This window comes from Scyliorhinus canicula, chromosome 16 (assembly GCF_902713615.1).
Source record: "Scyliorhinus canicula chromosome 16, sScyCan1.1, whole genome shotgun sequence".
Lineage (NCBI taxonomy): Eukaryota > Metazoa > Chordata > Chondrichthyes > Carcharhiniformes > Scyliorhinidae > Scyliorhinus > Scyliorhinus canicula.
In genome coordinates, this window is record NC_052161.1 from 115,019,332 (window position 1) to 115,046,772 (window position 27,441).

General features: G+C 46.4%; 1 protein-coding gene across 13 annotated transcripts in view; it reads left to right on the forward strand.

The window, feature by feature from the left end:
* ccdc30 (coiled-coil domain containing 30) overlaps positions 1-27,441 on the forward strand; it is a 200,159-nt gene that overhangs the window by 159,654 nt on the left and 13,064 nt on the right. For 11 of the 13 annotated variants that reach the window (XM_038773500.1, XM_038773501.1, XM_038773502.1 and 8 more), the window contains 6 exons: positions 5,132-5,289; positions 6,671-6,836; positions 8,610-8,731; positions 16,000-16,141; positions 17,270-17,406; positions 20,936-21,025. In XM_038773500.1, coding sequence (XP_038629428.1) covers positions 5,132-5,289; positions 6,671-6,836; positions 8,610-8,731; positions 16,000-16,141; positions 17,270-17,406; positions 20,936-21,025 — 815 coding nt within the window. The remainder of the gene's footprint in view (positions 1-5,131; positions 5,290-6,670; positions 6,837-8,609; positions 8,732-15,999; positions 16,142-17,269; positions 17,407-20,935; positions 21,026-27,441) is intronic. The other 2 variants (XM_038773506.1, XM_038773512.1) reach the window with 1 other exon arrangement.

Consider the following 27,441-nt stretch of genomic DNA (forward strand, 5'->3'; position numbering starts at 1 on the left):
TATTCCTGCTGTGTGCCAAATGATAAGCAATATATTTAATATTAGATAATGACTACACACTTTACAAAGATTGTTTGCTGTGGGTGTTTTTTTTTTTTTACAGAGTACGATGTAAGAACTCCAAATCAAGGTGTCTTGTGCTATTTAGTGTTCATTGTTGGGAATTTTCATCCATAGTATTTGATTCCTTGCTATTGCTGTACATGTGTGCGAGCACTATGAGTTCAAAGTATTAGAATAACTACAGGTGCTTATATTTCCGCAACATTTTATATTTGTATTGTTGAATTTACTTTAATTAAACTATACAGTCTACTGTAATAAAGCAGTAATCCTTGTGATTTTATATACACTAATTATTCATTTGAAATCAAATCACCTGGTGCTCTCTCTCATGGACTCTGAATACTTACATTGTCTCCTGTAAAATCGCGGAATAAAATTAACACACAAAGACTCCCAGGAAGCGGAGGCTACGCAGCAGCTTCCAGTTGGGTATTCTTTCAATTGAGGATATGGCTGCTCGCTTAACATCACTTTCTGATGGCAGCCAGTGATCAAACATGTGGCAAGGCCCTGCTCTTGGCTCCCTCTCCTAACCCCCTGACCAATGCGGGATCGCCCATGGTGCAAACGCACTTTGGGGCCAGCTGCTGTCAAAAGCCTAGCAACCTGTGCATTATATGAGCAGTAGTCTCTGTTGGCGAGGGATTGTTGCTATGCTAACCGGGGGAATCGGCAGCTTTTGGGAAGAGAACAAATTTTGAACGCAGAATTCGAGAGAGGTTGGATAAACTCTGATTGATTGTTTTAACCAATACGACGGAGGTTGAGGGGTGACCTGATAAACATTAACAAATTTATGAGTGGCATGGACAAAGTGGATGATCAGACGCTTTCTCCCAGGGTGGAAAAACCAATCTCAAGGGGACATAGGTTTGAGGCAGGTTTTTTTACACGGGGTGGTGAGTGCCTGGAATGGAGCAGCTGGGGAGGTGGTGGAAGCAGATACGATTACAACGTTTAAGAGGCACCTTGGCGAATACATGAATAGGATGGGAATAGAGAGATATGGAACCCAGAAGTGCACAAGATTTTAGTTTAGACAGGCATCATGATCAGCGCAGGCTTGGAGGGCAGAAGGACCTGTTCCTGTGCTGTACTGTTCTTTGTTATTTGAGTGGTGGCTAAAGAGGGAACCGAGAGATTGCTGAGAGAAACAATTGGGACTTGTTGGGCAGCTTGATGCAAGGGTGTATGCGCGGGAGTGCCAGCAGCTGCAGCACACTTGCACCCATCTCGCGGCCCACCACTGTTCTGGGGCAAACAAATTGAAAACTGCTGCTTTGGACAGTGGCCAGACATATGTCAGTGACTAGGTGACTGCTTTATAGGACAGCCTCCAAGAAACATTAGCATGCTTCTCTGTTACAGTCCATCAAAATGAATGCTGATTTCTGAAGGTGAAACATTTATCCATTGTGCTGCCAAATGATCTCAAGGATATTTGCCCGATCCGCCACAAGAGAGAAAATTGCATCACCTGGAAGATGTGAGGTGGCAATTGTACCAAAGGTGACGGCTGGACAGCCACTTGCTTCTAAGGGTTCACCTATATCCTCAGTGTTGCTTAGGAGAAGTGTCTCTGCATTAGATCTTCCCTGTTCTCTGTGGCATCATATGCTGACTGGCTACAGCTACCTGAGCGAGCCTCTCATCTTTCACCCCCAGTGTGCCCTTTTCCTCTTTATCGTTTTCCTCGGTTACTCCTCATCTGAGGCAGGTAGTTCCACCTCCGCCTCCATCCCTTCCTCCAATGAGTGGTCTACTTCACTGAGTTTTGGATCTTGCATATGCACACCCCTTCGCTGCACTATATTATGCAGCAGGTCACAGGAGAGTATTCCAGCACTCTTTCCAAGTGGCAAGACATTGAAAATGCATTTTTTTAAAAGGCCAATGGCTGGTCAGTGGTTTCCTAGGTTTGAGGTTGACTGCTGTTATAACGCTGTCCTGGCACCGTTTTGTGAAATGGAGTAAGCAACCACCTCCTCAATGGGTAACTTTTGTTGCGCAGTAGCCAGCCTCGGAGCTGGGGTATAGACTTGAAAATTTGGGGCAGGTTTGACGCCCTCGGGGTAAATGAATCATGGCAGCTTTCAGGGAGTCGTGCACAGACATGGAGGAAAACCTCATGGTGGTCACACACAAGCTGCACGGTGTCTGAATGTAAAGACTTCCTATTCTATCTATTCGCCTTCTGAGATAGTGCTTTGATGGACCATCTGTGTGCGATGTGTCACATCTGGTACTTGTGGAAAGTTGATTTTGACACAAACTCCATTGCTCTTCGGATCTGAGACTCCACATCTATTGGAAAAGTAAAATGCTCCCCTATGCCAACACAGAGAGCATCAGTCACTGATGTTATGCCCCTGTGGGTGTCAGAGGTCTGCAGCAGAGCCCTGGAAGAATCAGGCTGTATACAAGTTGAAGCCACAGTGACTTTCACTGCAATTGGCAGGGCTTAGGCACCTCTTGTTAGGGATGCGAGCTCTGCCTCCAACATGGCGCAGATTTCTCTGCCCATTTCCCACAACATTCTTAGCCTCCACCCACATTGGTTTTCAGTCATTTCGACGAAGCCATACCTGTTCCAGTATATCCTTCACATTCCTCTTTCTTACTGTTCTGACTGGGGGCTCTGCCAACTCATAACCAGGTACCATGGCTGTAGCCACATGCTGCTGTCTCTATCTTTCCTTTACATGACGCATATGTGAAGTCCTGTGTCAAGGTAGCAGTCTGAAATATTGCCCTCTTGGTTCACATGCAAAGGAATGATGAAGAAGAGCCCATAGAGCTTGGGCACTCTGCTTTTCCAGCCACCCCATACCACCTCCCCTGAGGTCAGGCAGCAGATTCTAACTCGAGGCAAATTCAGCTTTAAATTTGATACCTTGCACCTCTCCATAGAAGGTTTAGAATTCTTTACCTCAGGCTTTCAGGGCTGTTTATGTCTCCAGTAGCATATTATGGAGCATTGCTACTGCCCAATGATGTGAATATCTGAAACACCAAGAATGGGGTGTACTCCTGGGTCCATGTCCCACCTGCCATTTTCAGCCCGCCATGGATTCTCCCTGACTCCTTGTTCTCAGTGGACATTAGGCTCTCATAACATTATTCAAAGAAGAGTACCACATTATCCCAATGTCCTGACCAACGTTCCTTCCTCAATCGACAGCATCAAAAATCGATAACTGCCCATTCCCCATGCTTTCTGGAACTGTGCTACACCACATTTGCTCATGAAGCAACTATCATTGCACTTCAAAGTAATTAATTACAATATTTTTTGAGAGATGTGATAATGATTCAGTATAAATAGCTTTCTTTACCTTCTCCCTTATTATCCTTCCTTTCTTCCCATTTGCAATAAATTCAGGTAATTCAGCAACCTTCCTTTAACTTGTGCTCAATAGCCAAGGAAAAATCATGCTTTGAAACTAGTAGCTAAAGGAGGGAATTTGCATATTCATATAGTTTACATCCTCATTGGTTTTCAATAATATGTAATGTTGCGACCCCTGGGCTAGTGCATGGTCAGTTCCAGCCCAATTGACAAGAGTCGCGACACAGTTGAAATTAATAAATAATTCTTAAACACCCAAAGTCTTTGCCCTTAGCTGCCCAATAACTATAGTCACCAGGTTTGTAAATTTAAACACAATTAATTGTATTAATAACAGAAACTATAATTAAACATGCAGCAAATACAATGGGTTAAGTATTTTCTAATTCCTAACCCCCATTTAAACTCACCCCACCTTCTACACAAACACACAAGACAGGCAAACACAGAGGGGAGAAGAGGGGTGTAAAAATAATAATTAAAGTAAAAAGATAAGAGTATTTGTTTCATATGGTTGTTTCTAGTACACCTTCCTTCAATTTAGGCTTTCAGTTCGAGACTTCTGGTTCCAGTTGATAATAGTTTTCACTGTAGATCCATGAGGATCTCTGCAGTTCCAGAAATACAGCTTTTCTGGAGAGAGAAAAGAGAGCAGGTCCTTTCCTCTTCGCATCGAGGATTCAAACTATCGGGGGGGGTTTATTTTTAGGGTCCAGCTCAGCGGTCCGAGTCCGCCATGGAGCGTGGCAGCTGGTGGCCGCCACCGTGCGCATGCGTGGCCTCCGACCCGGATGTGCGGGGCCCGTATCTGCAGCAAAAGCTACTAGATCTATGCTGGGTTCCTGCTAGCCCCCTGCAGGGCTAGGAATATGTGGCCCTTTCATGCCATTTTTTCTGGCGTGAAACTCCACAGCTTTGACGCTGGCGTGGGGACATAGTTTCAATAACAGCGAATCCAGCCCAGGGGAAATAATGGAATCAACAGGGAGGGCCCTTATAATAATAATCTTTATTGTCACAAGTAGCCTTGCATTAACACTGCAATGAAGTTACTGTGTAAAGCCCCTAGTCGCCACATAGTGGCGCCTGTTCGGGTACACTGAGGGAGAATTCAGAATGTCCAATTCACCTAACAGCACGTCTTTCGGGTCTTGTGGGAGGAAACCGGAGCACCCGGAGGAAACCCACGCAGACATAGGCAGAATGTGCAGACTCCACACAGACAGTGACCCAAGCCGGGAATCGAACCTGGGACCCTGGAATTGTGAAGCAACAATGTTAACCACTGTGTGACGGTGCCGCCCATTAGCCATACAGTAGCCAAATGGAGTTTCAGTTGGGCATGCACTCAATTATCATTTTCCGTGTTTCTCAGTCTTAAGAAAAAGACAGGATCCAATCTGAACTAGAAACTAATGTGGAAACGTAGCCACTCGCTTCTTAAAAAGAGCTTGCTGCATTGTAATCTTAAGAAATAACTGGATACTGGAGCTACACTGCACATTTTGTATAAAACTTTGGCTAGTAAATGAAGCAGTTTTTAAAAAAAATCTGTATTCCAAATCCCTTTTCCAAATCTGCTTATCTGGACTGTTCAGTTAATTTTTTGATTAATAGGTTATTTGAGAAGTGCAGTTTGCAAGTCACCAAAATGCTTCTGTCTCTTTTCCCCTCTCTTTCTCCCCTGGATGCTCACAATGTGACCTGGGCCTGAAGACTGCAGAGCTACAGCAGAACCTGGGCAGCATTCAGCATCAACTACGACTGTCAGAGGCGCGAGCTAAGGAGAGGGAAGCGTTGGAAATGGAACTAAAGGAAAGCAGGGACACCATAGCCAAGCTCAAGAGTCAGCTACAGGAAGAAGTCCTTCAGAGGTAAACTCTGAAGGGACAGGAACCCATGATTCTGTAACAGAAGAGAGTAGGGCGCTGTGTAACGAAAATGAAACCAAGCATTTAGACTTACTTTCGTACTAAGGAAAATTATTATGAAGTGCAGATGTTAATCTAACAAGGCATTCTTGCCAAACTGAATTATTAACTGAAGCACCGTATTCCGCAGCAGAATAGCTGAACAGATGAGCTGCCACGTAGATCTGAACTGGTTTCTGGCTTAAGTCACATTTTACTTCCCCAATCCCCACCCACCACCATCACCTAATGGTTGAATATAAACACACTATGTGCTTCTGTATTTTACAGGACAAGAGTTGGTCACTGAAGACCTGATTAGGATGAGGTTAGGGAGATTCAAAGGACAGCAGATGCAATGACACAACGGCCTCCGTATAACCAGGCCATTGATGAGAAAATTGCATATGGCTGCTGCTTCTGGTCACAATTCACTGACTTCTTGCTGGTCCATGTTCTGTCTGGCCATCAACATGGGTTAGAATTGAGCTTGGCTGCTGTCCTCCTTCTGGTCAGAACTTCCCTTCTGGACTCGTGTGAAGAAATGTCCTTTCGGTGAGGTAATGGAGGGGACCAGGGCCAGTGGAAACATGAATTGCCACTTTTTAAAAAAAAAATAGAAATCCCACATAGACTCTAGGGCAAAAGGCTCAAAGCTACAAGGGAAACATGCAAAGCTGAACTTATGCTTGTTCCAGAACGTGGCAACATTATCCATTATCCAGGATTTTAAAGGTGGACTGTAAAAGTGGGACAATAGTTTGGTCTCCCAAAGTGCCTATTTGAGCAAATGTAAATGCCCCTTTTAATTGGATTAGAGTTAAATGTATCAAACTAAATTTTACAGGTACCTTTTCAGACACTACTACCAAATAATTTAAGTGAAAAACTAGCCTGGGAGGGAGTTGGGGCCGTGGGAAGTGGTTAAAAAATGAATCAGATGGGGACATGACCCCAACTCACTGCACTTGCACTTGTTCCCATTTTTCTGACATCAAAGTGTCCAACTATGGAGAAGCAGGATTTTTCCATATTATATGGGGTTTCCACTGTGCAATTGGGAATGTGATTTTATTTTAAAATTGCTGCAAGGGAGTCAGGAAACAGAAGTAGTAGGAAGCTGGTTGCTGTACAAGGCAAGTGTCTTTTCCAGCAGGAATGCTCCCCCATTCTGCTCCTCAAGGAAACCTTCAGCCTCCCCTCTGCCCGTAGTCACCTCTCTCTGAATCATTTACATGATCACTGACCCTTCAAGCTCCAATGGACTCTCTTACAAAATAACATAAATAACAGGGACCCACAGACAGGGTGCAATGTCTCTAATTCTCCATCTCTATCTTATTAGGAAACTTTCAGATCAGAACTCGGGGGAGCTCCAGAAACAAATCAAATCAATGCTAGAAAAAGAAGGGTGCTTATCACGGGGTAAATGTGACCTGGAGCAGCAAATGCAGCAACTGGATTCACGGCTACAAGTTCTAGAAGAGGAAAAGGAAACCTTGATTGCTGAGGTAGGCAACTGAAGGCCGCAGTACAACCTAGTGACACTCGGTGACAGTGTCCATGGAATTAGATCTTTTATGAATGTTGTCTCTTATTGATCAGAGGACATTGAATGGGCTGTAGTTCCATGATTACTCCTCTCATCCAGCCATGCATCATGTGTGAGTCGAAGCAGTGGGTGCTGACAAACTGTTCACAGTGATGTCACTTCTGAGCCTGATCAGGTCCTCACCAAGTCTTTGCGTGCATGGACTGTCCAGCACGGTCGGTGGACAGCACTCAGAAGGAGGAATCCTGGATGATATTACAGGCATTCCTTTGAAAACAAGCCAGTTTGTTCATCACATGATCCAAGCTGTATCCCTGTCCTCATAACTTTCCCCCCCCCCCCCCCCCCCCCCCCCCCATAAATGAGGAGTCACCCCATAAAATTCAGTCATACCACAAGATGCAGCAGGGTAGCATGGTGGTTAGCATAAATGCTTCACAGCTCCAGGGTCCCAGGTTCGATTCACGGCTGGGTCACTGTCTGTGTGGAGTCTGCACGTCCTCCCCCTGTGTGCGTGGGTTTCCTCCGGGTGCTCCGGTTTCCTCCCACAGTCCAAAGATGTGCGGGTTAGGTGGATTGGCCATGCTAAATTGCCCGTAGTGTCCTAATAAAAAGTAAGGTTAAGGGGGGGGGGGGGGTTGTTGGGTTACGGGTATAGTGTGGATACGTGGGTTTGAGTAGGGTGATCATGGCTCGGCACAACATTGAGGGCCGAAGGGCCTGTTCTGTACTGTTCTATGTTCTAAGAGGACATCTAGACAACACTGCAGAATAATGAGTAACATCAGTCAGGAGCATGCTGAGGGGTGAGGAGGATGGACAATTGGGTGGAATCGCCCGTCACCTTCCTGTTGCCCTGGTGGCTGAAGGCCAGACCCCCCCAACCTGACCTGAACCTAATTAAAGCCTTAAGTGATCAATGAAGGACCGTTTCTCACCATGGCTGGTATTTTACTGGGGGTGACTGCGGGCCTACCTTGCTGGCCTCTACAGGTTCATGGGTGGCCAGTGGGACCTTCTGATTGGGCACTCTGACAGCAAGGGCTGCCCTTCAGCAATAGGACACTGCTCTCACCAAGCACTCACCTCAGTTGGCCTGCTTGACTGCCCCTGGCAAGCCCAATCCCATTTACCTGGGTTCTAGGGCTCCTCCGTATCATTGCTGGTCCTGCCTAGTTTTCCCTCCCAGCAGACACCAATGCTGTCAGAGACACTGCTTGGACTGAATAGCTGCCAGCACTCCAATTGGCCAGCTACTTTTGGAGGCAGGAGTTCCCTTAAAGGGAAGACAGCCCCAACAACAGGTAGTTCATTGCACACTACACAAAGTCAGGTTGGGCTCCCATAATCAGCCAATGCAGGGTTGCCCGCAACTTCCTGGCCACTGGAAGGGTGAACACTGCCCGTGAAATGTCAGACACTTTGGCTGGAATTTACCAGCTGCTTCTGCAGGTGGCATCTTCTGGTTCCACTGACGGCAAATCCTGCTATGGGTTTCCAGGTGACAGTGAGTGCATACAACAGGAAACTCCATTGACAGTGGTGGGACCTGACGATCACTCCGCTGGCCAATGTGGGCTGCCACTGCAAAACATGCCGTGTGGGCGTGTGGAAAATCCCGCCCACTGTATTTTTAAAAATGAAGACTGATTATTTGATGTCATACAGGATTTGTCTATAAAGTTGTTGGTTTGTGACTTTCCAGAGCTATTATAAACTATTCTCTATCTAGAATATCTGTAAAGAAAAGACTACTAAGTGTCTGATGGATGAAATTTGTACACACAAACAAGAGACAGATAAACTTAAGGAAGAGCTGCAGAACATGCTTCAGCAATTGGATTCACAAATCAGGCAAGTGAATGGACAATTCGTCAGGAGTGATCGGGAGGGATAAGGAGCTAATGGGAATGAACCTGGTCTTAGCATCTCGTATCTTACAGGAAAGTTTAGACATTCCATTTGTCCAGATTGACCCAACTGAAAGAGTGTAAATGTTGTCGGTCTCCTTTGCAGCAACTGCACCAGTAATTCTCACTTTTGAAGTGAGTTGCTTTTCCTGCCTGTTATAACCCCAATGGAGGTCCCGGGATCAGGACTATATGATTTCCTGTGATCTCCCTGGAATATGAACTTCCTTTTTAAGAGAGGCAGGCCTTCCCCTGTAAGTTTCCTTCCCCTTTACAAGGAGAGCCCCGGTTGTATTAAAACGCCGGCCTAGCTGCAGCTCAGGGAAGGCGACCCTTTGGGGAATGGAGGAGCATTGTAATTGTATCAAAACAAATCTTGTTCTTCTGTAATTTCTACTTCCGTCTATGCGTTCTGCCTACCGCGGATTCAACACTGTCGACAAGGATTCAGTGGAGCTGCTATCGACATCGTTTGCTATGCGCACGCCCACCACGTCTAGGCTTCGGCAGGCCCCACTACTAACCACTGAAGTGCCACTCATAGGAATGCTGGAACCTTTTGATGCAGGTACAGATGATTGGGGGCAATATGTTGAACGCATGGACAATTTTTTGTGGAACAAATGATATTACTGGTGACGCACGAAAAACTTACATTACTGATGGCTTGCGGAGGGCCCACCTACAGTGTGATAAAGAGCTTGACTCACCCAGACGGCCCAGATTCCCAGTTGTTCACCGACCTGGTGACAATAGTGGGGGAACATTTCAACCCGAAACCACCTCTCATCGTGCGCCATTTCCAGGTCCAAGCCGAGTCGGTGAGGTACATCCTGGCCCGCCTCCGAAAACTGTCTGAGACTTGTGTATTCAGAGTGACACCGAATGAGACACTTGGAGGGCTGTTTGGTGTGTGGACTCCACGCAACAGAAGTTACTAGCTGAGGACGGCCTGGACCTGCAATGCGCAGTGGCGACAGCTATCTCCAGACAAAGCGCCAAACGAGGGGTCCAGGAACTCCAGGGACTGACAGTGCTCAGTCTGGGACGCAATCACAAGCACCTATCACACAGCTAGACCAGAGGAGGCTGACTCCTGACAAAGGGACATCTACCTGAAGATCACGGACCGCCGTGATAGGCCAGGGACGCCCCCGCCAGGAGGAATAGGAATATGACCGCCAGCAAGCGTGGGCCGCAACAGGCCGCAGAAACCAGAGAGACAGGAGGCCCATAAGACATAGGAGCAGAATTAAGCCATATGTTCAACCGCATTTGGTCTGGCCTTAAAACACTGACCCTGTCAGACACCAACGCAACATTGGCAATAGCGGACACTTCAACGGTTCCGGTCGAGTCTGGTCAACAGTCTGCTGGTGATGGTCAACGGGAGAGATCCAAGCTCGGTGGGCGCCTGACTGGCTACGCCTCTTGTGGTTAGGTTGGCAGCGGGTGTGCCGCATGCACCCACATGGCCCTGAGGGAGGCCTGTCGGGCTTTCCATTGGTATTCCAGGATGGCTGATGGGAGTTGTGGCCTTAAATGTACAATGGATCTGAACGTCCCATCGTCTTTGCCTCAAGAACGTTGGCCCACGCACAGAAGTGGTGTACCCAGATCAAGAAGGAGGGTTTGGCTGTTGTATTTGAGGTAAAGAAATTCCATTGATATGCCTATGGGTTCTCACAGACCAAAAGCTCCTTCCAGGCTCTTCAAGGAGGATAAAGCCGATTCCCCCCATTGCTTCCGCCCCCATCCAGTGATTGGCATTGCTGTTCGCAGCATATGGCTGTGTTGGAGCATCGCTCCAGGACCAAGATTCCCCACGCTGATGCGTTAAGTCACCTGTCCCTGCTGACCAGGCCACCTACAGCAGCCGGTGGACCCAGACTGACTGTCAGCTATCCCGCGTTCATCAAATGGTCCAGTATGGGACTCAACACAGGGCTGTACAGCAGGACCTAAAGGCCTACGCCACAAAGATGTAGAAGCTTAGCATAGAGGACTGCATGCTCCTTTGGAGGACCCGCATGGTGGTCCCTGAGCGTGGAGGTGGCCCACAATGGTGACCCTGGTGTGTCCAAAATGAAAATGTTAGCTCAAAGCTACTTTTTGTAGATGGCCTGGTATCGATGCGGACATTGAGTGGGTGGCCCAGCATTATCTCCAGTGTCAGGCACACCAAAAGTTGCCTCCTGCAGCCCTGCTCCATCCGTGGGAATGGCCAGGTTGTCCGTGGCCTCGCCTCCATATAGACTTTGTGGGCCACTTTCCTTTTTTAAAAATAAATTTAGAGTACCCAATTATTTTGTTTTTCCGATAAAGGAACAATTTAGCCTGGCCAATTCACCTACCCTGCACATCTTAGGTTTGTGGGCCGCAGACACGGGGCGAATGTGCTAACTCCACATGGACAGTGACCCAGAGCCAGCCAGGATTCGAACCTGGGTCCTCCGCACCATAGTCCCAGTGCTAACCACCGCCATGTGCCGCCCTATTGCGGGCCCCTTTCAAGGGGCAATGTTCTTCGTCCTCATCGATGCCCACTCAAAGTGATGGAGGTCCTCAAGGTACAGGCGACGATGGCCCTGTCCACCATAGAGAAACTCAGGCACATTTGCGGCATGCACGGCATCCCCAAGGCGCTTGTATCGGACAATGGCGTTTAAGAGTGCGAAATTTGGGGTATTCATGTTGGCCAACGGGATCCGTAACATGAGGACCACCCCATATCACCCAGCTTTGAATGGGTTGGCTGAGCGGGCAGTGCAAACCTTTAAGGTTGGCATGCAAAAACAGACATCGGGTTCCTGAGAGACCCGCTTCGCAAGTTTTTTATTCTGCTATCAGACAACCCCACATGCCAGGATGGGCATCGCACCAACCAAGATGTTGACAGGTTGTCGCCTCCGCACCCACTTGAGTTTTGTTCTTCCAGATATTAGTGGAAGGTCCGCCGCTTTCCGGACCAAATTGAGGCAGAGATGTGTCGCCACAGGCCACTACGCGAGTTCGCACCGGAGGCACAGGACACATCCGGAACTTAGGCGGAGGGGTGGTTTGGATTCCAGCGTTGTGTTGCCGTAAACAAGTTCGGTTTCTTACCGAATATGGTCACAGGACCGCGTGTCTAATCTCCAAAGCCGCATACCGGATACTCCCGCCATACAGGCTATTGATTCAGACATCTCATTTTCACCACTGCCCTGCCAACATTTTTAACATCAACAGCCCCGGCTCCACCAGTTTCCGAGTATTCAGCGGTGATTTCTGAGGACACTCGGATGCCGGACATAGAATCGCCTAGCTCTGACTCGGAAACTGAGATGGACATTCTGCCACCGCTGGAGGTGCCCGTGCCAGCCCCGGCAGCTGCACTGCCCAGGCGCTCGTCACGTAAACGCCACTCCCCGGTCCGATGTACGCCTCCTGACACTGCGAAGTTGGCGCCAGCACGCCGTCCACTGGCGAAACAACCAAAAGGCACGGCGCACTTACCCATGGATGTTAACGTTGCTCTGGACATCGTGGGGGGCGTGGGATGTAGGCCCTGGGATCAGAACTAGATGATTTCCCATGACTTCCCCGCAATATGAACTTCCCCTTTAGGACAGACAGGTCTCCCCCTTTAAGGGGCAGAGTCTCCCCTTTACAAGTAGAACCCCAGTTCTACAAAAACCCTGGCCTATCTGCAGGTCGGGGAAGGACACCCTTTAGGGGAGTGGAGGAATATTGTAATTGTATCAAAATAAACCTTGTTCTGTAATTTGTACTTCGGTCTATGCGTTCTGCCTACCACGGATTCAACACTGTCCAATGACCGAAAGCAGGCGGGTATTTAGAGACTCGAGCATCCTTGGATTGAGTGAATGTACTCAATTAAAAACATTGAGAACTGGCCTATCATTCAGGGCTTTGCTTCAAATCAGCATTGTACAGTAAAGAGAATTTCAAAGTATGCACAGTTTCTATGCCTCCTGGATTAGGTACTTCTTTACTATGATTTTCTTAAATTTCAGCCTTGGCACTCTGATACTGGTGCAGGTGGCCTGGACAACACCACTTAGACATGTTATCTGGTCGCTATGTAGTTGCTATTTGTCATGCTGGCATTGAACAAATTAGCTGTTGTGTTTGCATATTTTAAAATGGTAACCACATCTCAACATAGAAACTGAGGGATGTAGGAGTAGGCCATTTAGCTCCACATTTCCTCCATAATATTTTGTTGCAGAGATGACGGACAGAGCACGGGAATAAGAAAGTATTGTCCAAGCCAACTACCTCATCTTTTTGAAGCAGTCATTGTGGTTTTGTCAGCGCCTTAGCAAGCTCTGTTTTAAAAAACCTCCAGTGAAATCTGTTCAGGTTAATAAAAGAAGTGCAGAAGAAAAAGCCAGGTATATCTGATGCACGATCAATTGCATGAAAGACTCAGATTGGTACAACTGTGGCTTTATAGGGCAGCACGGTGGCGCAGTGGGTTAGCCCTGCTGCCTCACAGCGCCGAGGTCCCAGGTTCGATCCCGGCTCTGGGTCACTGTCCGTGTGGAGTTTGCACATTCTCCCCGTGTTTGCGTGGGTTTCGCCCCCACAACCCAAAGATGTGCAGGTAGGTGGATTGACCGCACTAAATTGCCCCTTAATTGGAAAAAATGAATTGGGTACTCTAAATTTATTAAAAAAAAGAAGAAAAAAAAAACAAAAAAAAAACTGTGGCTTTATTACAGTCAAATGCCTGGCCTCCTACTGCAGCTGGCGAAATGGCTGATCAGGAGGAGGCCACGCATATTTACACGGCTCCTTGTGGGCGGAGCTAGCTGGCAGGGGCTACCGGCGAACCTGTAGTGCAGGTCCTACCGTACATCCCCTAATACAGGTGCACAGTGGTTCACCACATTCACCCCCTGTTAAAAATGAGTCCGGCGGGGGTGGCGTGGGACTATATACAGATTTACAAATAATTTACAGTGGGGAGGTGAAAATAAATGTTCATTTTGGTAGTCCGGTGCCCGTCAGAGGTTAAGTCGGTCCAGTGCTTTGACGGTTCGCTGGGAGCGACGTAACGGTGGCGGCGATGTCGGTGCTGGTGTCGCCGACGTCGGTTCTGGCGGTGTTGGTGCTGGCCAGTAGTCGGATGACTCCGGGAGCGTGCCGAAATCTTCCTCGTCCTCTAGCGTGGGCAGGGGAAGAAGGGATGGACCTGGTGGGGCTAATGTTGGGAGCGCCGGGGGAGGGGAGGGTGGCGCATGGGTGGGGAAGTGTGTTGGAGTGGAACCTGAGGGAGCCAGGTCCCTGAGTGAGACCGTATCCTGGCAGCCGTCGGGGAACTCCACATAAGCATACTGGGGGTTGGTGTGGAGCAAGTGTACCCTGTCCACCCAGGGGTCCGCCTTGTGGAGTCAGACATGCCTACGTAAAGGGCAGCACGGTGGCCTAGTGGTTAGCAAAGCTGCCTCGCGGCGCTGAGGTCCCAGGTTCAAATCCCGGCTCTGGGTCACTGTCCGTGTGGAGTTTGCACATTCTCCCCGTGTCTGCGTGGGTTTCGCCCCCACACCCAAAAAAATGTGCAGAGTAGGTGGATTGGCTACGCTAAATTGCCCCTTAATTGGAAAAAATAATTGGGTAATCTAAATTTTAAAAAAAAGACATGCCTACGTAGAAGGACCGGTTCTGGAGCTGCGAGCCAAGTCGGGAGCGACACTCCGGATGTGGACTTCCTGGGGAAGGCAAAAACACATTCATGGGGTATGGTATTTGTGGCAGTGCACAGTAGAGACCGTATGGAGTGTAGTGCAGCAGGGAGGACCTGCTGCCAGTGGGAGGTTTCTGGACCGTAGGGCCAGCTGGACGGCCCTCCAAACCCGTTCTCCCTCTGTACCTGCCCGTTTCCCCCGGGGTTGTAGCTGGTCGTCCTGCTGGAGGCGATACCCCTGCTGAGCAGGAACTGACGCAGCTCATCGCTCAAGACTGAGGATCCCCTGTCACTGTGGATGTAGTCGGGGAAACCGAACAGAACGAAGATGGCGTTGAGGGCCTTGATGACGGTGGCAGACGACATATTGGGGCATGGGATGGCGAAGGAGAACCTGGAGAATTCATCGACCACACTGAGGATATATGTGTTGCGGTCTTTGAAATCCACGCTGAGGCATTCAACGGGGCGGGAAGCTTTCACCAGGCGCGCGCGGTCTGGCCGGTAGAAGTGCGGCTTGCACTGCGCACAGACCTGGCAGTTTCTGGTGACTGTCCGTACGTCCTCGACGGAGTAGGGCAGATTGCGGGCTTTCACGAGGTGGTACAATCGAGTGACCCCCAGGTGGCAAAGGCTGTCGTGCAGGGCCCGGAGTTGGTCTACATGTGCGCTGGCACATGTACCTCGGGAGAGAGCGTCTGGGGGCTCGTTGAGCTTGCCGGGGCGATACAAAATCTCATAATTATAGGTGGAGAGCTCGATTCTCCACCGCAAGATTTTATCATTTTGGATCTTGCCCCTCTGCGTGTTGTTGAACATGAAAGCTATCCACCGTTGGTCAGTGAGGAGAGTGAATCTCCTGCCTGCCAGGTAATGCCTCCAATGCCGCACAGCTTCAACGATAGCTTGGGCCTCTTTTTCAACGGATGAGTGCCGAATTTCAGAGGCATGAGGGTGTGGGAAAAGAATGCCACGGGTCTGCCTGCCTGGTTTAGAGTGGGGGCGAGGGCGACATCTGAAGCGTCACTTTCTACTTGAAAGGGCAGTGTCTCATCTACTGCGTGCATCCCGGCCTTGGCTATGTCTGCTCTAATAGGGGCGAATGCATGTTGTGCCTTGGCCGTGAGGGGAAATTGGGTGGACTGTATGAGTGGGCGGGCCTTGTCCGCGTAGTTTGGGACCCACTGGGCGTAGTAGGAGAAGAACCCAAGGCAGCGTTTGAGGGCTTTGGGGCAGTGGGGGAGGGGGAGCTCCATGAGGGGGCACATGCGGTCGGGATCGGGCTCCAGGAGTCCATTTTGGACTACATAGCCGAGGACAGCTAGACGGGTCGTGCGGAACACACACTTCTTGTTGTATGTAAGATTGAGGAGAGTGGCGGTGCGGACAAATTTAGAGAGGTTAAAGAGTACCATATCACACAAACTCATTTCCAGTTACAAGATATCATTGGCTCTGACATCCTGTGGGTTTGAAAGATGCTAAATAATTGCAAGATTTGTTTCTCTTTCTTACAGATTGTATAATGAGAAACAGATGAGACACAAACAGAAGCTGCGCAAAGCTAAAGAGATCTTTATCCGTGAAGTGATGCTGCGGGATGGTAAAATAAAACATCTGGAAAGTGAGATTAAATTGATGAAAAACCTGATGGATAAAGTGAGTCCACTCAATTGTGTTTCAGAGTTTGTGTTCAAGCCCAGCTCCATACTTGTCTCAATATCGAGGTCAACATTCTAGTACAGACAGAGGGAGAGCTGTATTGTCATAGGTGCTATCCTTCACATATTGAGTTAGAATGAGACTTTATCTAAAGTTAAAGAAGAGTGTGGAATTCTACTGGCTAGCATTTCTTCTTCACACCGTGAAACTACAGATTAACTGGTCTTTCATGTCATGCGCTGTTTTATCAGAGTTTTCTGGGTGCAATCGGCTGCCATATGATTGCGTTTTAAAACCAATTGGTTATGAAACACTGAGACAGCCGAGGGGCATGATGAGCCTTCCTTTATGAAATTGAAAGGCATTGGTTCAGTCCATCCAATTCTCAGTTGTCTTACTCAGGGACAGACACCAGGAAAGCCAACCTAAGGTCTGAGAGCTGTGCTGACCTCTGCCAAAGCAGCAGTAAGGTATTACAATTGGGCGTAGTGTCACCAGGCAATAAGGGTAAATATCAACCAGGTAGCCCTTCACTATTGCTCGTATCATGTTGACATTCTGTCGAGAAAAATAAACCCTTAGATATGGTACTGGAGAATGTGGAACCCTTCCCAGCACTTTTGCAGCACCTTCAAAGTAGGGGCATGAAAACAATTCCTTTTTAATCAAAAGCAATCCCGACAGAATGCGGACAGCTAGCATTGTTATCAGCTCTTGCATTATAGGGCTCTGTTCATTTTCAAACTGGCATGCCATTCCTAGTTGCCCTGAGCCTACTAGGCAAAATAGATTATAGAATCACTCATTAATTTTACTTGCATTTCTGAAAGGGACAGGCTGGTAGTAGAAAGGGGTTTACTTTAACCTGTGATGTACTTAACCTGGGACCTGAGAATGCTTGCCAGCACACCAATTTAAAAGGGAGCTTTACTCAGTACAGGTACCTAGCCCACCCTCACTGTACCTAACCAGTGTGATTCTGATGCTGATACGGTGTTTGAAAATTGCCTAATTTCACAGTGCTGACACCAGTAATTCTGCCAAGCATTAATGTTTTATTTTAGAAATTCTGAGTTTAGAAATAGTGATTAATTATGCTCTCTGTCTCTTTTCACTGACGCACAGGAACATGCCTGGAACATGAAGGTCACGTATGAAAATGATCTGCTTCTTGTTGAGAAGAGAGAGCTTATACAGCAGTTGAGTGAGCAAGAGGATGCTGTACGGAACAACAGTTCAGTGGTTTGCAATGTAAAGAACAGGTACCTGCATTGCAGATATGCTCTCCTTGTGCATTCAAATTTACTTTGTGAAAGTTTGCTTTTCATTCGTGCACGAGGATGAAATTTAAATGGAGTCCCGAAATCTGGCAAGCTGCAGAGTAATCTAAGATGGGACCCAGACAAATCCCTATCAATGCTTTTAAAATCCTTTCAAAACAGAGATGGGAATGGGCGCTTCTTGCATATGATCCTTCCATGTGAATAGTGTCGGTGAGACTGGTAGGGTCGTAGCATCAACTCAAAATTCCACCACTCCTGCCTGAAACAGGTAGAAGTGGGACCCAATATTATTTTAAATACCCCTTTTACGGTAACAATCTGATGTGAGCTAGCCTTATTTTTAAATGATCTTTGACTGACCTTACATTGTTTCCAGGAGCTACAGTAAACTCCCCAACATCAAATGAGCTCTAGGTTGTCACATTTATATTTTTAAGAAAATATATCTAATGTATCTGTTTCTGTCTTTCTCCCAAGCCACATTTTCTTTAATTTCTGTTTGTATTGTTTTATTTGACAACTTCCTCAGGTCCTACATTTATTTAAACACGATGAGCTGAAGTTTGTCAGGGTAACTGTGCCCCACACGGCAGGCGAGAAAGCCAAAGGAAACCCTACCTTGGCCATTTGCCGAAGCCAAACCCAATTCTGTGGTAATCAGGCAATGAACTGTCTGGTGTCAGGGCTTTGGCTTTTTTAAGGGATGAGTCATGCCTGTTAAGTGATCCTGGTCAGTTACAGGATTCGGTCCCAGCAGTGCCACTAGGAGCGATGTTGGAACTGCACTTGGCCCAAGGCAGCAGCAGAATGAATGCTGTCCTGGAACCATGGTAAATAGGATCCGGGCCATGGGAGTCAGTCAGGCAGGCCCCGCCGGAGTGGGAGTAGTGGTTTATACAGGGGGAGGGGACATTTCCGCAGTGGAAAATTTCCCTTGCTGCCGAGGGCCTCTCTGTGTACCATAGTGCCCAGTCGTAAGAGCCTCCCGCGTCTGCAGAGAAACCACCAGGATTTACTGGGTTGTGGAAGAGCCCACCTGATGTTGGTAAAATGCCAGTGGAAAGTGACCCTTAATTGGCCTTAATTTAACCTCTGCCTAAGATAGCCATCCTTGACCTCTTTTCCGCCCCCCCCCCCCCCCCCCCAATCCCCCCCACCCACCCACACACACCACAGAGGATTGCAAAGCACTGGAAAGGTGAAAGGCACTAAATTCCACCCCCCCAGCTCTTCTGAATTTCTGAACCCTCATTCCACCCCACTCCCAAGATCCCCTATAAATTTTGCCTAATGTGTATTTGTCAAGTATATAATTCTCAGCCTGATGCAATAAATTTTGGGGGAGGCGGTGGCATAGTAGTATTGTCACTGTAAACTAGAGACCCAAGGTAGTAACACTCTTGGGAGTGTTCAAATCCGACCATGGCGGATGGTGAAATTTGAATTCAATAAAAATATATTCAATAAAATGGCTGGAATTAACCATGGATAAAACATCGTCGATTGTTGTAACAACCCATCTGGTTCACTAAGGAAGGAAATACTATCCTTAGCCAATGTGGCCTGCATGTGATTTCTACCCACAATAACTGTCCTTTGAAATGGCCGAGCAAACCACTCAGTCAAAGAGCAATTAAGGATGGGAAACATATATGCTGACCCAGCCAGTGATGTCCACATCTCATGAAAGAATTTTAAAATCACTAATATTGAAGAGGTCATTGTTGAGGAAGGTATGTGCAAAAGGGCACATTTGTCAGAAATGGTTTGTTGATTCCGTGCACGTTACACAGATCCAAAACTGCACATACTAAATTATGGCAGGTAGCAAAGCCTAGATATGCTCAGGCTATATTAACTCTTTTCAGAGTTTTATATAAACATCTTTTTCCATCATTCATGACCTTTTCCCTCTGCACCTTCTCTATACAATTATCTTAGAGGCTCGTATCTGAGGGCTTTACATTTATCCCACTCATTTTTATTTACTGAACTTCACACTCCACACTCAAGAAGCTCAATGCCATCCAGGGCAAAGCAGCCCGCTTGATTGCTACCTCTTTCACAAACATTTAATCCTTCCACCACCGACAAACAGTGGCAGTTGTGTGGGCCATCTACAAGATACACTGCAGAAACTTGCCAAGGTTCCTTCGGCAGTACCTTCTAAACTGACAATCACTAATAATAATGATAATCTTTATTGTCACAAGTAGGCTTACATTAATACTGCTGTGAAGTTACTGGGAAAAGCCCCTAGTCGCCACATTCCGGCGTCTGTTTGGATACACTGACGGAGAATTCAGAATGTCCAATTCACCTAACAGCGCGTCTTTCGGAACTTGTCGGAGGAAACCAGAGCACCCGGAGGAAACCCACACAGACACAGGGAGAACATGCAGACTCCGCACAGACAATAATCCAAGCCGGGAATTGAACCTGGGACCCTGGCACTGTGAAGCAACAATGCTAACCACTGTGCTACCATCTAGAAGGACAAGATCAGCAGATACCTGCGAGCCCCACCATGTGAAGGTTCCCATCCAAATCATTCAGCACCTGACTTGGAAATATATTGCTGTTCCTTCACTGTCGCTGGAACTCCCTAACAACACAGTAGATGTACCTACACTTCATAGACTGCAGTGATTCAAGAAGGTAGCTCACCACCACTTTCTGAAGGGCAAGTATGGATGGGCATTAAATGCTGGCTTAGCCAACAACGCCCCCTCCCCATTAATCAATAAAATCACTGCCAACATAAAAACAGCCAAAGATGATGAAAGGTCAGTCTCTCCCCCCCCCCCCCCCCCCCCCCCCCCGTTCCTATTCCAGCACGGCAAATTTAACAATTGTTGTCCTATTTCAAACTGATTTTGGTCCCTTAAGCTGTTAAAACTAATATTTAAAGATGGCTGGACAATTTTAAAAACACATCATTTATTTCTACATTTAGCAGCAGAGAAACAGTTAATGTAAGCATGGTGGCACACATGCCAGACTGCTCAAGCATTTAATAAGCCTATGCCAAGCAAACAAAACAATTTGCATTTACATAGTGCATGTAACATAGTAAAATGTCCCACGGTGCTTCACACGGAGTTTTCAAACAAAATTTAACTCCGACATTGTGACAGATAACAAAAAACTTGGTCAAAAGGTTGTAAGGAGTGTTGTAAAGGGGGGAAAAATTAGATAAAGAGAGATTTATTCAGGAAGGGAATTCTTAGGGTCTAGACAGCTGAAACCTAGTCTGATCAAAGTTTCCATTTAAATCAAGGAAACATCGTTGACTCTTTTATGCTATGTTGTCGAATTCAGGACACCAATTAATTTAAGTGTTGGCCCTACTGATTCAGACTTGCTGGATTTTTTAAAGAAAATTAAATTTCTAATTTAACTTCTGTGAGAGGGCGTATCTTTATTCTAAAGTTACCACTCCAGTCAAGAAATCCCCCAGTTGGTAGGCTTTTCATATTTTAATTTTCCTTTTCCCCCTCCCCACTAGATCTCCTGCCTCTGGTGCATCTCTCCTGTTGTCAGGAACAAGAACTGCTCACGACCGAGGCCAGCGAAAATCCCAAAAATCGACATCCAGGTCAGTCCTTGATGTCACTTGGGAGGCATTTTGAATCAGGATAATTCAGTATTGCCCAGTTCCACTTCTGGAATAGGGAATGACAAGGTCATAGCAAAATGTTTTCTTTCAGGAGGGAAAATTATTTAAGGTTCTAAACAGGGTATGAAGCGTGATGAATGCAAGCCTATTGATCGTCAAGAATCCATTACGAAATGCAAATATACATGAGAACTTTGAGGGGACTTTCCTCAACAACTCGGCATGTTTATCCAGTGAATAGCTGAGGTGCACAGACCATGAACAACAACAACTTACATTTATGTAGCACCGTTAGCATTATAAAATATCCCAAGTTGCTGATAGAGTCATAGAGGTTTACTGCATGGAAACTGAGATATTAGGTCAGATGATCATAAATTTGGGCAAAGAGGTAGATTTGAAGGAGTTTCTTAAAGAAGGAAAATATGGTAGAGAGGTGCAGGAAGGGAATTCCAGGGTGTATGGTCCAGGCAGCTGAAGGCTCAGCCATCAATGGTGGAATGATTAACATCATTCAAGTTCAAACCTTGTTCTGTGTTTAACTGCCTGGTGTCAACCTGATGGGGCAGAAAGGCACAACAAGTGACCTCAGTGCCCCTTTGCTGGGACTGGGGGGAAAATTGGATACATTTCTGCTTTCAGTTGCTATCAGGTAATCTTCTAAACATTCTGTCACTTGTTGAGAAACTATGCTCAAGGTCCATAAGACAGCACCAAAGTCCAAAAGTGATTGGATAAATCATGAAGTAGTGATTAGCAATACCAAGTTTAGATGTTAAAAATCTGGATTGGTGGAGTTCAGTAGTCTTTGGAAAATAATGATTTTTGTTAATGGGCAGTGTGATATCTTCCTTTCAACAACCTTGGCATGTAGGGAGAAAAACAGCAGGCTGATTCTCCGTCAGCGGGATCTTCCTTTTCACTGGCAGACGTGAGGGTGCCCACAATGGGAAACTCCATTGACCGGCTGCCAGGATGGAGGATCCCACTGCCGGCAGGAGGGTGCCGCACCGGAAAACGGGAATATCCCACCCAGCATCTTTACAGTTCAGATGGAACGAGAGAAAATATAGAGGAGCAATGATGTTAAAATAAAGCTATGATTGCAATGACTGGAGGTGAATTGAATTTGCAAACATATTTTTATTAAGAAGGAAAAGACTATTTGTCCTAACAATCCTGTCCCTTTTTAACTTAAACCCACCAACCAACTATCACTTCTTTCCAAAAGGTATGAAATTCCCCCCTTCAACCCCTTTATGCTGTTCACTGCAATGAGATTTCCTGGTAACTGGCCCTGCATTTTATTATCCTTTGACCATAGGTCCCTTCTTAACCCTACCTTCCCAATTTTTACAGTTGTGATCTTGGTGTCTGAATGCTTCACAATTTTGAATGGGGACTGGGGTTTATTTTAATTCAAGCAAACAAAACCAGTGCATGAATGAGGAAACACAATTCCTACTTACTGAGAGTCTTCAAAACTTATAACAACAGTAATTTTACCTCTGCTATATGTTGCGTTCTAAGTTAATCATGCCTTTGGGTGGCTGAAGATTTAAGTATAAGGACATACCCATCAAAATGCTGTCATTCTGCTCCCCCAGCAAGGCTACTGACCTCCTCCCAATATCTCGAGATGGAGTAATTAGCATGGTTGTGGTGATGTTTCAGTGGTGCCTGCTCTGACAGAGTCATGGAATAGTGCCAACAGCACCATATCACCCCAAAATAGTACTTGCAACCTTGCAGCAGTCCTGTCACTAACAGAAGAGCCTCAGTTCAACAGGTGTCAAAAGAGCTACAGCAATTCCTCGTGACATAATGGATTCCCCCTTCCAGGATTCAACCTGCCTGTTCCAGTATTTTGGGACTTTTCCGAAGTCTATAATTGCCAGATTTCATCTGTTTCCCTCGTCACCTCACTCAGCAACATCTGAGGTGTGTCCGTTATGGGTGAAATCATGAGGCAGAAATATGCAAGCGTAAATGTGAATATGCATCTGCACCTGTTGCTGCATTAGGTTTGAGAGCTTCAACTATTGGATGGAATGGAGCAAAAGATGTCAGAAACATTTCACTTGAAGAGAGGTCAACATTCTGGGTACGGTAGTGGAATGGAATACTTTGGAATCATTTAAGAAACAGATACAATGATGAGGGAATGGCAGGCTATTTTTTTGGAAGAATAAGCTAAGTCTACTCTGAGAGTTTTATGAAGATTTGAGTTCTGCAGTCCTGCCACATCCAGCTGTGAATAGTGGTGGACAGCTCACTGAAGAAAAAGGCTCCATCAGTGCCTTTTCAACAATCTTCAGACAGAGGTGCCTAGTGGGTGATCTGTCTCTGCCTCCTCTGGAGGTCCTCAGCATCACAGATGCAAATCTTCAGCCAATTCAATTCACTTCACATATCAAAAAATGGCTGAAGACACTGGACAGTGCAAAGGCTATGAGCCCTGACAATATTCGGCAATAGTATTTGTGTTCCAAAGCTTACCACACCCCTAGCCAAGCTGTTCCAGTACATCTACAATTCTGGCATCTACCTGGCAATGTGGAAAATTGCCCTGTACTCGTGAAACAGGACATATCCAACCCAGCCGATTACTGCCCCATCAGTCTACTCTCGATCATCAGTAAAGTAAAGGAAGGGGTCACCAACGGTGCTCTCAAGTGGTAATTGCTTAGTAATATCCTGCTCACTGCTGCTCAGTTTGGATTCTACCAGGGTCACTCAGCTCCTGACCCCATTACAGCCTTGGTTTAAACATAGACAAAAGAGCTGAACTCCAGAGGTAAGATGAATGTGACTGCCCTTGACATCAAGGCAGTATTTGACCAAGTGTGGCGTCAAGGTGCCTATGAAAACTGGAGTCAATGGAAATCGGGGGATAAACCTCTGCTGGTTGGAGTCATATCTAGCACAAAGGATGATTGTTGTAGTTGTTGGAGATCAATCATCATAGCTCCAGGACATCACTACGTGAGTTCCTCGGGGTAGCATCCTAGGCCCAAACAACTTCAGTAATGACCTTCCTTCCATCAGCAGGTCAGAAGTGGGGATGTTCGCTGATGATTGCACAATGTTCAGCACTATTTGCGACGAGTCAAATACTGAAGCAGTCCATGTCCCAATGCAGCAAGACCTGGACAATATCCAGGCTTGGACTGACGAGTGGCAAGTCACATTCGCACCACAGAAGTGCTAGGCAATGACCATATCCAAGAAAAAAACTAATCATCGCCCCTTTACATTCATAAATCCTGCCATGAATAACTCAACTCCTGATTCCCCAAAGCCTGTCCACTATTTACAAGGCACAAGTCAGAAACGTGATGGAATATCTCCACTTGCCTCGATGTGTGCAGTTCCAACAACGCCCAAGAAGCTCAACACCATCCAGGACAAAGCAGCCCGCTTGATTAGCACCCCTTATACCTACATTCACTTCCTCCACCTTCAACGAACAGTAGCAGTAATGTGTGCCATCGACATGATGCACTGCAGGAACTCGCCATGGCTCCTGATACAGCATCTTTCAAATCCAAAATCACTGCTATCTAGAAGTCAAGGGCAGCAGATACATGGGAACACTACCACCTGCAAGTTTGCCTCCAAACCACTCACCATCATGACTTGGAAATATATCGCCATTCCTCCTGGGATAAGAATCCTGGAATTTCCCTTCCTAACAGCACTGAGGATGTGTCTACACAATATGGACGGCAATGGTTCTAGAAGGCAGTTCGCCACCACTATCTGGTAAAATGTGATGGGCAATAAATGTCCACATCCCATAAATTAATAAAAAGATTTTTTACAATTTCAGGGCATATATGAGAAAGAAATCGAGGGCTGGACTAGAGGCCGCTTACTGCAATTCAAACATACTTTAAAGATGTATAAAGGGGAAATGCAGCATGATAAAAAAGATGGAGCAAGTTCTTGAAGTATTAAAATGTAGGGATGGGAATAAAATTAAGCACTCTATCTGCTTTCCATACATCTGAGTATCCTGTGTCTTCCTGACCAATTTGATCGCTGGTCTGTGCCAAGTTAGCTTATTCAAGCCACAATATCAGCAGGTACAATTATCCACTGAATGGTTTGGCTGGAAAAGGCATAAACGCAGCAAGGGTTCCTGCTTCTCATCACTATCCAGTAAATGCTGCTTGAAAGTTGGGGATGTGTGAACATGATGCGTGGAGCCAGTTGGTGTTAGCTGTGATGTTTGCTAGGCTGCCAAAACTCAGAACCGAGACTTGTACACAGGGACTGGTTACTTGGCTAAAATGTGGGGTCAGATGTACCTCAGCATGAAATAACACCATGGGGGATTAAAAGAGAAAGAAACAGAGTTTGAATAATAGCTTGAGACAGTGTTGCTTGAGATTGATGTACTTTTGTACCAATTTGCTACAAGACAAATTCATATTGAAGCCAATCCGCTTTATTGTTTCATGATACATTTGATTCTTTCCTTCAAATAATTCTCACCTCCATTCACAGGCCTGTGATTATTCTCGTGTACTACAGCTCAAAGTGCCCTCTTTTAAAGCGGCACCATGTTGAGATGTACACTGTTGGATGTTTTATCATCAAATATATTTTCATCCAATCCAAAGATGTGCAGGTTAGGTGGATTAGCCACGCTAAATTGCACCTTAATTGGAAAAAAAATAATTGGGTACTCTAAATTTAAAAAATATATATATTTCCATCATCAAATATATTTTAATTAAGCAAATTGTTAATTATTTTGAACAATTTTATATTATATGTAAATGCCGAAGGCTCACAGCTCTTTCAGGAAGACACAATGACCAAAATTTAATGGGGTTTCGCCCATGGTCTGGAGAGCAGATGAGAGTCCCTTGTCATGTCTTTTAGGGAAGCTATAGCTGCATTAAGTGCCAATTGGACATTTAACAGAGCAGTGGTGAAACTTCCCTGAGATCAGGGACCCGAAGGGTGAAGGTTCTGCCCGCAAGAGCTGCTGGCCACTCGGAGACTGGCAGCTCTTCGTTGTTCGGCAGCACCACAAGACAGGCAGTGGCTGCTGCCGATAATACAGCTACCCGGGGTCCAGGGTCCGGAAGGGACCGAGGCAATGGAGGAGAGTCAGAAGGAGTGGCCATTGAGGCAGGATGGGAGGTCTGCAGCGAGGCCAGTTGTCTCCTTGGGCAACTCCTCATCCCGATACCAGGTCCTTCAATCAGGCATTAAGTGCCTATAAATGAGGGAAGCTTCAGCAGCCCACGATCAACTCCAACGCAGCGGCCCTGATGCGGGCATCAATTTTCCACTTAAGTGCCTCAATTGGCAACAGGGCAGAAAGTCTTAATCAGAGCAGAGGCAGCCAGGTGACAGGGATACACTCTTGCACAATGAGTGCCGGTTTCCCCACCCCACACAACCAAACTCATCCCAGCAGGGTGGGTATGAAGAGGCATTGAATTTCATTGATCCACACAGTGTAATGAGATTGTCGTAGTTTATAGCAGCAGTGATTGAGCAGTTTGCTGTCTGATTACCTCTGTATTATGTTGAGTTTCTGTTGGAACAAACAGCACCATGACACCTTTTTAAAATTTTTTCATGGAGTGTGGATGTTGCTGGCAAGCCCAGTGTTTATTACCCATTCAACATTTGTTACCCATTCCTGATTGCACGTAAACCAAGTAGCTTGCTTGGCCATTTCAGTTAATCACATTGCAGTGTGTATGGAGTTGCAAGTAGGCCAGACCAGGTAAGGATGGCTGACTTGTTTCGCTAAAGGGGCATGAGGGAACTGGATGGGTTTTTACAACAATTGATTCATGTTAACCATGAGAGATGATGTTTCCATCACTGATATTAGCTTTCGATGTGATGATTTCAGTATTTAAAAGTGAAAGGGTACCAGTATAATAGTTACTGTACTGGACGGTGTGGACCTGGATCGATGCTTGCTGCTGAAACAACCACATCCTAACTGCTATTTGTATATTGGGTCAGACAGCTGTGGATAGAAATGTAAGTTATCATTTAAGAGTAACTGGCCCTTCATCAGGCCAGCATAGTCAGGTTGGAGTAGCCCCTTTTATCCTTAATGAAGAGTACCACTAAAAATTCTATCATAAGTTCCAAACTAGAAAGTAGATTAACTGAGAGGTAAAAGGGTTTCTTCACATTTGAACCATCTGAATTTTTAATTCTCTCGTACAAAATGTAATGAATGAGCTGAGAGGGCAGTATGATGGCGCAGTGGTTAGCATTGCTGCTGCATGGCACCAAGGGCCTTGTGGAGTTTACACATTCTCTCCGTGTGTGCGTGGGTCTCACCCCCACAACCCAAAGATGTACAGATGGATTGGTCACACTAAATTGCCCCTTAATTGGAATTTGAAAAA